Source organism: Salmo trutta, chromosome 28 (genome assembly GCF_901001165.1).
Source record: "Salmo trutta chromosome 28, fSalTru1.1, whole genome shotgun sequence".
Lineage (NCBI taxonomy): Eukaryota > Metazoa > Chordata > Actinopteri > Salmoniformes > Salmonidae > Salmo > Salmo trutta.
The window spans coordinates 29,105,284-29,117,457 of record NC_042984.1 but is presented as its reverse complement, the minus strand read 5'-3'; the positions used below and the strand labels follow the sequence as shown (position 1 = coordinate 29,117,457).

At 44.2% G+C, this 12,174-nt stretch overlaps 1 protein-coding gene across 7 annotated transcripts in view; it reads left to right on the top strand.

The window, feature by feature from the left end:
* The window catches only part of sulf2b (sulfatase 2b), a 172,903-nt gene extending 161,139 nt beyond the window's left edge, over positions 1-11,764 (top strand). For 5 of the 7 annotated variants that reach the window (XM_029719510.1, XM_029719506.1, XM_029719507.1 and 2 more), the window contains 11 exons: positions 1,519-1,744; positions 3,942-4,206; positions 4,336-4,432; positions 5,356-5,450; positions 5,625-5,684; positions 5,835-5,998; positions 6,072-6,214; positions 6,585-6,708; positions 7,159-7,192; positions 9,101-9,154; positions 9,688-11,764. In XM_029719510.1, coding sequence (XP_029575370.1) covers positions 1,519-1,744; positions 3,942-4,206; positions 4,336-4,432; positions 5,356-5,450; positions 5,625-5,684; positions 5,835-5,998; positions 6,072-6,214; positions 6,585-6,708; positions 7,159-7,192; positions 9,101-9,154; positions 9,688-9,718 — 1,293 coding nt within the window. In that variant the 3' untranslated portion in view covers positions 9,719-11,764. The remainder of the gene's footprint in view (positions 1-1,518; positions 1,745-3,941; positions 4,207-4,335; positions 4,433-5,355; positions 5,451-5,624; positions 5,685-5,834; positions 5,999-6,071; positions 6,215-6,584; positions 6,709-7,158; positions 7,193-9,100; positions 9,155-9,687) is intronic. The other 2 variants (XM_029719511.1, XM_029719512.1) reach the window with 2 other exon arrangements.
* Positions 11,765-12,174: the final 410 nt, after the last annotated feature.

Sequence of the window (12,174 nt, the reverse complement as noted above, 5' to 3'; positions counted from 1 at the left end):
TAATGTAACAACATTTGGACAAAGTCAAGGGGTCTGAATACTTTCCGAATGCACTGTAAGTCACTTCCAATCATCCATCTCTTCTTGGCATTTCACCTCGTTAAGTATCAGTTAATTGGTATGCCTGAGATTCTATTTAAAATGGCTCTGTATCCTCTTGATCACCTGCTGGTGTAGAGAGATAGTGAGCTGCTGGGTTTTGTTCTTTTGGAGAGGTATAGGGAAGGAGCGGAGAATATACCCTGCAGGTTGGTTTCTCAGTAGACAGGATAGACAGGTGCTTTTATCACTCCCTGTCCCCAATGACAGACAGACAGGAGGACCAAAGAGCTGTGTTTCAGGTGATTAGGCTTTGAGTCAGGTCTGTTGCCATAGCTATGCCCCCCAGGACACACACACATGAACCCCCCCCCCCCCCCCCCCCCCCCCCCCCCCGCTAATGACAGACAGTGGGGGAGTGTGTGTGACAGTTCTTTAGCTGTCAGATCAAACACACCTGCAATTTCAAGCTCTTAGATCTATCTTAACAACGTTGACCATTGAACAGAAGTTCCTGAGGGGTCTCTGTATCCAACCTATCAATCTCCCCCACTCTCACTTCTTTTTGTTCCTGTCTCTTCTGGAGTAGAAAGTCATTTCTCACTGTCAGCGGCTCTCTTATTCTCTCTTGGATCCTGCTGGATTTCCTCTTTGACACGTCTACTCTTTTTTTTCCCATCTGACATCAAATATGTTAATTAGAAAGCTCTCTCTGTAATTTCACAAGTAACCACTGACAGAGAAAGTGTCAACAGACTCTGTATCATAATTAGATTGAGACGGAGCTGCAGCGGCCCTGCTCGGTACTCTGTTTGTGTACACTACTGTACTGTAACTGCCTGTTCATTCGTGCTTGTTGCACCCTCGACAACTACTATGATTATTATTATTTGACCATGCTGGTCATTTATGAACATTTTAACATCTTGACCATGTTCTGTTATAATATCCACCCGGCACAGCCAGAAGAGGACTGGCCACCCCTCATAGCCTGGTTCCTCTCTAGGTTTCTTCCTAGGTTTTTGCCTTTCTAGGGAGTTTTTCCTAGGGAGTTTTTCCTAGCCACCGTGCTTCTTTCACATGCATTGCTTGCTGTTTGGGGTTTTAGGCTGGGTTTCTGTACAGCACTTTGAGATATCAGCTGATGTACGAAGGGCTATATAAATACATTTGATTTGATTTGATTATGAACGAATGGGACGGTGTGGGAGCAGAGATGAGAAGAGGAAGAGACTAGCATCTTGTCAAATACAGGTCCTCTCCTCTCTGCCGTGCCATGGTTTGTCATCATCACCTGTTAATTGCAGGTGAAACAACATCACAGACGGGCGAATGGACGTTAATTTGAGGCTACTTAGCGTCGCTTGTTTCCACCTGCAAGTCATTTCACCTCGAGAAGCACGGTGTGTGTATGTAAAGACACACTATAGGTTTCTCTCAGCGTTAACTTCTGTCCCCCTCTCCTCTGTCTCCCTGCAGAAGTGGCAGTGTTTGGAGGATGCCACAGGAAAGATGAGGCTGTATAAGTGCAAGGGCATGGCCAGCATGTCGGCAGCCCGGAAGGATGGCCCTGCCAACATCAAGTCCAAGTACTACCCCCAGCGCGAGGCGGAGCGCAACACAGAGCACGATGGCTGTAACTGTGACCAGTACCCCAGCTTCAGACTCAGCACCTTGAACAAGAAGAAGCTGCTCTCCAAGAAGAGTAAGTGGAGTGGAAAGAAAGTGTTTCTCTCGCACTCATACACAAACACTCTTGTCACACACACAAAATTCTGCTTTACAAAATGTTCCTCACTCACTCAACCAAATCAAATCAAATCACATTTTATTCGTCACATACACATGGTTAGCAGATGTTAATGCGAGTGTAGCGAAATGCTTGTGTTTCTAGTTCCGACAATGCAGTAATATCCAACGAGTAATCTAACCAACCTTGCATGAACGCAGTCTCACTTCTTGTCACTGATGTGGAATGTGGGCGTCACCTTGTGGAGACAATAATACCTTCACCCACAGTCATTATTGAAAGGTTGTGTAACTTTGTGGGCGACCCGGCCAAATTCACATGAAAATGTAATCTGTCATTCTACTTGAAAGCAAGTCTGATAAGTGGTAGGTATGTTCTATGTTCCCTATTTCTATGATTTCTGTGGTTAAGTTTAGCTTTTGCATCTTTTTACTTTCTGTTTTGCACACCAGCTTCAAACAGCTAAAAATACAATGCGTGTTTAGTTATAAAATAAATAAATATATATATATATATACACACACTACTGTTCAAAAGTTTGGGGTCACTTAGAAATGTCCATGTTTTTAAAAGAAAAGCACATTTTATGTCCATTAAAATAACATCAAATTGATCAGAAATACAGTGTAGACATTGTTATTGTTGTAAATGACTATTGTAGCTGGAAACTACAGATTTTTTATGGAAAATGTACATAGGCGTACAGAGGCCCATTATCAGCAACCATCACTCCTGTATTCCAATGGCACGTTAGCTAGTACAAGTTTATCATTTTAAAAGGCTAATTGATCATTAGAAAACCTTTTTGCAATTATGTTAGCACAGCTGAAAACTGTTATTCTGATTAAAGAAGCAAGAAAACTGGCCTTCTTTAGACTAGTTGAGGATCTGGAGCATCAGCATTTGTGGGTTCGATTACAGGCTCAAAATGGCCAGAAACAAAGAACTTTCTTCTGAAACTAGTCAGTCTTTTCTTGTTCTGAGAAATGAAGGCTATTCCATGCGAGAAATTGCGAAGAAACTGACCAGAATAGAAAGAGGAGTGGGAGGCCCCGGTGCACAGCTGAGCAAGAGGAAAAGTACATTAGAGTGTCTAATTTGAGAAACAGAAGCCTCACAAATCCTCAACTAGCAGCTTCATTAATTAGTACCCAAGTACTTGTCCTCTTGCTCAGTTGTGCACCGGGGCCTCCCACTTCTCTTACTATTCTGGTTAGAGCCAGTTTGCACTGTTCTGTGAAGGGAGTAGTACACAGCATTGTACGAGATCTTCAGTTTCATGGCAATTTCTTGCCTTCATTTCTCAGAACCAGAATAGACTGATGAGTTTCAGAAGAAAGTTCTTTGTTTCTGCCCATTTTGAGCCTGTAATCTAACTCACAAATACTGATGCTCCAGATACTCAACTAGTCAAAAGCCTTTTTTTAGCTTCTTTAATCAGAACAACAGTTTTCAGCTGTGCTAACATAATTGCAAAAGGGTTTTCTAATGATCAATTAGCCTTTTAAAATGATAAACTTGGATTAGCTAACACAACATGCCATTGGAACACAGGAGTGATGGTTGCTGATAATGGTCCTCTGTATAACTATGTAGATATTCCATTAAAAAAACTGCCGTTTCCAGCTACAATAGGAATTTACAACATTAACAATGTCTACACTGTATTTCTGATCAATTTGATGTTATTTTAATGGACAAAAAATTTGCTTTTCTTTCAAAAACAAGGACATTTCTAAGTGACCCCAAACTTTTGAACGGTAGTGTATATAGTTCAATGATTCTTTACACCCCTCAAATAAAAATCTGGACCTCAAACCCAGTTCCACTGTGGTTTCATTTTCCCCCTCTAATCAGGGACTGATTTAGACCTGGGACACCAGGTGTGTACAATTAATTATAAGGTAGAACAGAAAGCCAGCAGGCTCCGGACCTTGTAGGGTAAGATTTGAATACCTCTACTCTACACTATACAATGCTTGGTTTGTCACATAAACTGAAATTAGGTGAACATGATAGAATTTTGTCACCCAGTAAATGGCAGAGCGATTTCTACATATTTCACCTTTAATGAGTATCATAGGGCCTGATAGGGTTTATATACTGACTGTAGCAATCCCTCCACTAACTCACCCTGCCCTCCTCCTGACAGAGATGAAAGCCATCAAGAGCTACGCCCGTAACCGTTACTCCCGCTCTGTGGAGATGGAGATAGGAGGGGACCTGTATGCTGTAGACTTGGAGGATGGCTACCAGCCTGTACCGGCCCCCAGGAACCTCAGCCAGGCTGGGGCCAGGACCCCACGCGACGACTCTGAGGACGACTTCAGTGGCATGGGGGTCACTGTAACAGTAACCCCCAGGACTAGCAACAACAGTCTAGCTATTGTATCTTCTGGAATCAAAGTCACACACAGGTCAGGGAGTGTGTGGATGTTCAATGTGGATGGGTGGGTTTGTTTGCAGTGTTTTAGTACTGCATGTTGAGTGTGTTGTTGTGTTAGTTATTGATTAGGCTAAATGCTCAGTGTGTATCCTGTCCTCAGGTGCTCTATTCTGGCCAATGACACAGTGAAGTGTGATACAGGGATCTATAAGTCCCTGCAGGCCTGGAAGGACCACAAACTCCACATCGATCACGAGGTGAGTCTTCTCAGCCACTCACATAACTGATGTTTTATTCCTCAATGCAGTTGATCATCTTCAGTGGTCACAGTGATCGTGTCATGATAATCAATAACTGACAATGAAATCGATGACAATTATAGACAGCATCAATGATTGTGTAATTATTAATTAGTTGAATATAGCCTGCTATTGAGACACACATACTCAGATTCAGTTCCTGTGTTGAATGCCACTCTGAGTTGTAATCCACTGAGGGCACAAAACATTAGGAACACCGTCCTAATCTTCCTAATATTGATTGGCACCCCCTTTTTCCCTGAGAACAACCTCAATTCGTCGAGGCATGAACTCTATATAAGGTGTCGAAAGAGCTCCACAGGGATGCTGGCCCATGTTGACTCCAATGCTTCCCACAGTTATTTCAAATTGGCTGGATGTCCTTTGGGTGGTGGACCATTCTTGATACACACGGGGAACTGTTGAGTGTGGAAAAACCCAGCAGTGTTGCAGTTCTTGAGACAAACCGGTGCACCTGGCCCCGTTCAAAGGCACTTAAATCTTTTGTCTTGCCCATTCACCCTCTGAATGGCACACATACACAATCCATGTCTCAATTGTCTTACAAATCCTTCTTTAACCGGTCTGCTCCCCTTCAGCTATACTGATTGAAGTGGATTTAACAGGTGACATCAATAAGGGATCATAGCTTCACCTGGTCAGTCAGTCATGGAAGGAGCATGTGTACCTAATGTTTTGTATGTGCCATTCAGCAGACACTTTATTCCAAACGATGTACAGTTATGCCTGCATACATTTTACATACCGGTGGTCCCAGGAATCCAACTCCTGGCATTGCAAGCGCCATGCTCTACCAGCGGAGTTACAGAAGCCCTCATTGTTGTGATATTCCTCTATCTAACACCCTGCATCTCTGTCAGATTGAGACCCTGCAAACAAAGATCAAGAACCTAAGAGAGGTTAGGGGTCACCTGAAGAAAGCCCGCCCAGAGGAGTGTGACTGCAACCACTACATGTAAGGACCAAACAACCTCTTTGAAATCCATAGTTTTATTACCAATATCCTTCCACATACTAAACGCCAGCATTAGATGCACTTACAGTGAAGATAACGGCTGTCTACCAGACTTGAAGAGGTTTACTCCATGGTCATAAAGACTGATTATGTAAATATCTGTCTGTGTTTCAGCTACAAGTCTAAGTACAAGAGTAAGCTCAGGCACAAAGGAGGCGGCATTCACCCATTCAGGTAAGGCGGTGGGTTTGTGTATAAGAAAGGGACATATACTGTTTGTGTGCTTCTGCCTGTGTAATGATTGCATATCTACAGTGTGTATTTGAATGTGTCATTGTGCCACTGTGTGATGTGTGTATTTCTATGTGTGTGTGACGTCATCAGGAAGGGTCAGGATAAGAAGGCGTGGTTGCTGAAGGAGCAGAAGAGGAGGAAGAAGATGCGGAAGCTGCTGAAACGTCTGAGGAACAACGACACCTGTAGCATGCCTGGTCTCACCTGCTTCACCCACGATAACCAGCACTGGCAGACCGCCCCCTTCTGGACAAGTAAGAGACTACACACACACACACCCACAAACACACATACTCACACTAGCATTACTGACTATTCTGTCTGCAGTGGGTCCGTTCTGTGCCTGCACCAGTGCCAACAACAACACCTACTGGTGTCTGAGGACCATCAACGAGACACACAACTTCCTCTTCTGCGAGTTTGCAACTGGCTTCCTGGAGTACTTTGACCTCAACACGGATCCCTACCAGGTCAGTACTCAATCCTCACCGCAAGCTCTCCTCTGTAAAGATGCCTTCTAACATTCACTACCCACTGGGGGCAAAGTGGTTGAATCAACGTTGTTTCCACGTCATTTCAATAAAATGACGTTGAACTAATGTGGAATAGACATTGAATTGACGTCTGCGCCCAGCGGGTAGCATGTTGCCCTGTTTCAAGATAGCAAAGTGAAAATCAGCTATTATATAAGAGACGTTAGACAAGTACGGCCAGTATGAATACCAGTACTATTCATCTCACCTGGACTCTCTCTCTCTCTCTCTCACCCGGACACTCTCTCTCTCTCATCCGGACACTCTCTCACCCACCCGGACTTACTCTCTCTCTCTTTCTGTGTAGCTGATGAATGCTGTGAACACACTGGACCGAACCGTCCTAAACCAGCTCCACGTTCAACTCATGGAGCTCCGCAGCTGCAAGGGCCACAAGCAGTGCAACCCCCGTACCCGCAACCTAGAGCTGGGTGAGTTCCTGTAACACACACACACACACACACACACACACACACACACTATGCCAGGTTGTTGTGGGTTGTGACTACAGACGAATGATCTCTGTTTGGCATCCTCATCACCATCATCCTCACCACCAGACCCAAGTCATGCCTGGATTTCTGTTCTTGCATTACTTCTCATGTATCAGTTCTTTAACTGCATTTTAAACAGTTACAGCCTCTCCCTTTGGAATGTGTTTTGTTCCTTTTAATTAAGGTCAATTCAGTTGAAATTCAGTCAATTCACTTGACTTTTTTTTCTACTTTCTTGTATTTATTTGAATTTCAGATAACATTTTGGCTTTAAAACGACTGCTCTTCCTAAAGCGTTTAAAAGCCTCTCTTAACGAGGTCTCTGTGCCTTCATTGATAGGAATCTGTTCATATGTTTTCTAACCACTGCTATTGTCTCTTCTTCAGGAGGTAAAGAGCGAAGCAGCTTTGATGAATACAGGTATCTTTACTCATTGACTTGAACACCACTCAGCACTTAACGATTTATTAGATATTAGTAAGATGTATATAAATATTCCTAAAAGATGGCACACATGCTTGGTCTAGAATACATCGACAAAATACACAACACTTAGAGAATACATACAGTGCAGTTGGAAAATATTCAGACCGTTCCCTTTTTTAACTTTTTGTTACGTTACAGCCTTATCCTAAAATGGATTAAATAAATAAAACATCTACACACAATACCCTATAATGACAAAGCAAAAACAGGCTTTCAGAATTGTTTTGCTAATTTGTTCATAAAAAAAACCAGAAATACCTTATTAACATAAGTATTCAGAACCTTTGATTTGAGACTCGAAATTGAGCTCAGGTGCATCCTGTTTCCAATAATCATCCTTGAGATGTTTCCACAACTTGATTGGAGCACCTGTGGTAAATTCAATTGATTGGACATGATTTGGAAATGCACACCCCTGTCTATATAAGGTTCCACAGTTGACAGTGCACGTCAGAGCAAAAACCAAGCCATGAGGTTGAAGGAATTGTCCGTAGAGATCTGGGACAGGATTGTGTCGAGGCACAGATCTGGGGAAGGGTACCAAACATTTTTTGCAGCATTGAAGGTCCCCAAAAACACAGTGGCCATCAATCATAAATGGAAGAAGTTTGGAACCACCAAGACTCATCCTAGAGCTGGCCACCGGCCCAACAGAGCAATCGTGGGAGAAGGGCCTTGGTCAGGGAGGTGACCAAGAACCTGATGGTCACTCTGACAGAGCTCTAGAGTTCCTCTGTGGATATAGGAGAACCTTCCAGAGGGGCAACCATCTCTGCAGCACTCCACCAATCAAGTCTTTATGGTAGAGTGGTCAGACTGAAGGCGCAGACCATGAGAAACAAGATTCTCTGGTCTCTGGTCTGATGAAACCAAGATGGAACTCTTTGGCCTGAATGCCAAGCATCACGTATGGAGGAAACCGGGCATCATCCCTATGGTGAAGCATGGTGGTGCCAGCATCATGCTGTAGGGATGTTTTTCAGCAGCAGAGACTGGAAGACTAGTCAGGATCAAGGGAAAGATAAATGGAGAAAAGTACAGAGATCCTTGATGAAAACCAGCTCCAGAGCACTCAGGACCTCAGACTGTGGCGAAGGTTCCCATTCCAACAGGACAACGACCCTAAGCACACAGCCACGACAACGCAGGAGTGGCTTCACGACAAGGCTCTCTGAATGTCGTTGAGTGGCCCAGCCAGAGCCCGGACTTGAACCTGATCAAACATCTCTGGAGAGACCTGAAAATAGCTGTGCAGTGATGCTCCCCATCCAACCAGACAGAGCTTGAGAGGATCTACAGAGAAGAATGAGAGAAACTCCCCAAATATAGGTGTGCCAAGATTTTCACTTCATACCCAAGAAGACTCGAGGCTGTAATCGCTACCAAAGGTGCTTCAACAAAGTACTGAGTAAAGGGTCTGAATACTTATGTAAATGTGATCTTTCCTTTTTTCTTTTGTAGCAAAAAATTCTAAAAACCTGTTTTGTCATTATGGGGTATTGTGTGTAGATTGATGAGGGGGGGAAAAAACAATTTAATACATTTTAGAATAAGGCTGTAATGTGGAAAAAGTCAAGGGGTCTGAATACTTTCCAAATGCACTGTACGTGTGGGGCGAGGGTGTTTTTGGTGTTGTGTGCAGTTTCTCTTGCTTTCCTCTGCATCTTTGCATGACAGCTGGTTTGGGGGACTGGGCACTTTTATAACCTGGGGGGTACACTCTACGTATGCTTGACTGTCTCTGCACTGCTTCTGACTGAGTTTGGGAGAGGGTTGAGGGCTTATTTTCCTCTGCTTGAATGGGCTGGGTAACAGTCTGTCTTATTGTCGCTTGTGCATCAGGCAGTTTCAACGCAGAAAGTGGCCAAAAGTGAAGAAGCCCACCTCCAAATCACTGTGAGTTTGGACATCCCATCTGGTCCTCACGATGCCACCAGTCACCTCTAACTGAGCTTTTCTTCCTCTCTTTCCTTTCTTCCTTCTCTGTAGTTTTTTCAACTCTGGCTTCGTCCAGGCTTGCATGCTGATCTCTGCTAGTTCTAGTTAATAACCATGTCTTTCTCACTCTCCTGTCTGTCTGCATGTATGTTTTTCTGATCTGCTCTGCTCATATCTCACCCCGTCCTACTGTTTCTCACCAGTAGAGGGCGGCATCCACCCCCACTGCCCAACACATCTGCCTTAATCATCTTATCATCTCTGTCTATTGGTTGACTTTTCTCCGTATTACGTTTCATATGGTCTCTTATAATGTCTCTTTCTGGTACTCTGCTTGTGTGTTTCATGATTTATCTCTATAGTTGCCTGGTGTGAATATCACAGCATCAACCCATTCACGTGGCGCTGACGAGAAGAGATACAGACATAACAGGTGCCAGAGGTTTACTGTGGATGACACTGTTTTTATCTGTGTGCTTTTGTCTCATCAGAGGACAGATTTGGGAAGGCTGGGAGGGATAGGGTCCATGAGGCCAGAGTGGCCCCGTCCGAAGTGCCCACTGTGGGGGGAACGGGAATGGACTGGTCAGAACTTGAACCCTTGTACAGACTTGACGAGCACGCCTACGATCTCAAACTCAACTTCAACGTCAGCCTGGAGGACTGGGACAACTTTGGCGGGACCGTGGACCGGATGTTCACATTGCTCGGCAACTTCAACCACCAGCCGAACGGGCCCCGCAGCAACGTAATTCCCGGGGAGGGGAGAGGAGGAAGAGACCACGCCCTGGTGTCATCAACGGACCAATCAACCTCAGCCATCTACCTGACCACCCTGGCCACCCCTGCTCTCCTGCTGAGAGAGGCTGGGGCCGAGGTCCTGAGGGAGGCACTGGGGCTGAATGGAGGGTCGTACCACTCTCCCTCCTCCTCTTCCTCTCCCCTAGTTTCAGCTGAGGAGGGCAGCTCAGACTGGGACCGCCCCCCACCTCTTCTCAGCCAGTTTGTGGAGGAGGGCCAGCCCACTCTGCATGAGAAGGAAGAGGATGAGGAGAGCAGGGAGAGGGGTGATGAAGAGGAGAAGGAGTTGTTGAGGAGGCGGTTGGCCCGGTGGAGAATGAACCATGCTCACTGTGACTGCAGTGACTTTGTTCAGGAGGCTGAGAATGGGTTGCCTGTATGACTGCTTGTAAGACCCCTCTCTCTCTCTCTCTCTCTCTCTCTGTCTCCCCTCCTCAACTGAGATTTTAGGGAGACTGAACCAGCACAACGCCACCTCTGGCCTGTCCCCCCCCCCCCCCGACCTCTCACCCTCTTCCTCCTTATGCCACAGCAGCACCTCCAGGCTGATATCGGGATGAGCCTGTCCCTTTAATCCAGACTGTGGCCCTCCAGTGCCCCAGTCATAGCCCAGGCCAGCAGACTGCCCCCTGCTGGCCTCTTCCTGTAATACACCACCACACAACAGACTTCACAAGGAGATCCTCTAGGCTCGAATGCAGCAGCAGTACATGATTATTTTCCTAATGCAGGACTTTGCTTTGGTTTTTGTTTGTGGGGCAGGGAACGAACGGGAGAGGAAAGGAAACTTGATAGATTTTTGATATTCGTTGGAATCTTTGAAAAATATTTTGTATTGTGGCCATGTGTACTTTACTTTTAGGTTTTTACTACTAGATATATTCATTGGTGGTGATTCCATCCCACTGTGCAGCTTCAGTGTATGTGGCACATTGATTTCATGTTTTTTACCCGTGTGTTACTAATCAACATTTAAAAACCCTTAATTCTATTAAATGCAGATGATCAATTATGAGATTGCAGCAACGCACGCACACAAACACACACACTTTCAGTTACAGTGCAACCTGCCTTTGAGTATGGCGGCAAACATGCATGAGTGGTGGTTAGGGATAAAGTGCAGGTAGGAACTGGGAGACTGCCATCGAAGTGCCATCTCTTTTCAGTTTAATTATGCTTCTAATGAAAAACAAGAGACTTGATATTGATGCGATTCAAATATTTTTGGGGAACTCATTCTCTTTTGTTTTTTTTTTAATTTCAAAATGAGTTTTTGACGTCCAGATGTTGAACAGAACAAGAGTTTTTACCAATAAGATTTCTACAGCTTGGCCTACATAAAGCTTGGTATCCATGGCATTACCTGTTATAAAAACGGTCCAATCAGAGAACATGCATTTGAAGATAGTCATCTGATGTGAATCTAACTAGTCCAGTGTCTTTGGTTAATCTGGGAGTCTTTTTATGAAGTCATCAGCCCAATACTTCATTGACATCATCAAAAGCCTTAGAGAAAGAAAGTGTGCTTGTTTTGCAAGCCGGTTTGTCCCAGAGATGGGCGGGACATAGGTTTGGCAACCCGCTCAGACTGTACAGCAAACCTGGCAGTTAATGTTGCCTAATACCACTTATGGAAACTCAGGACATGCTGGTTTGTAAAACAAGCACACCCAGTCATGATCAGCCGTAACTTCATGGTCTAAAGACTGTACACGTTTCCCTTATGTATTTTCTGTAGAAATTAAAATAAATGGAAAAATAAATGTATTTAACGAATGTTGCATTCTTTATAACAATATATGGCTGTTACTAGTCCTTTTGTTTTCGCTATACATGGTGCTATTGCGGTCTTAACGTATATATAAAATTGCTGCATGTATTTGAATGTATGTTTTTGCAATTAATGTAAATGTTTAAATATATTTTATAATACACAGAAAACGAAAGGTTTCATTATCTATCAGACACTGCCCTCTCTACTATCTGTGCACTGTGTTTCACACCTGTAAGTATAGTCTTCTGATATGAAGATGCAAGGATTCCCCCCCTCTAATTTACCTGGAAACTGAATCTCCCCCCAGTAATGTTGTACCATATTGTATGATGTAAAACAAGTCCCTTCTCCACCTGGAAAGAACAGAAGCAACACAACTTTTTATTAGCACTTTGAAAGGGAC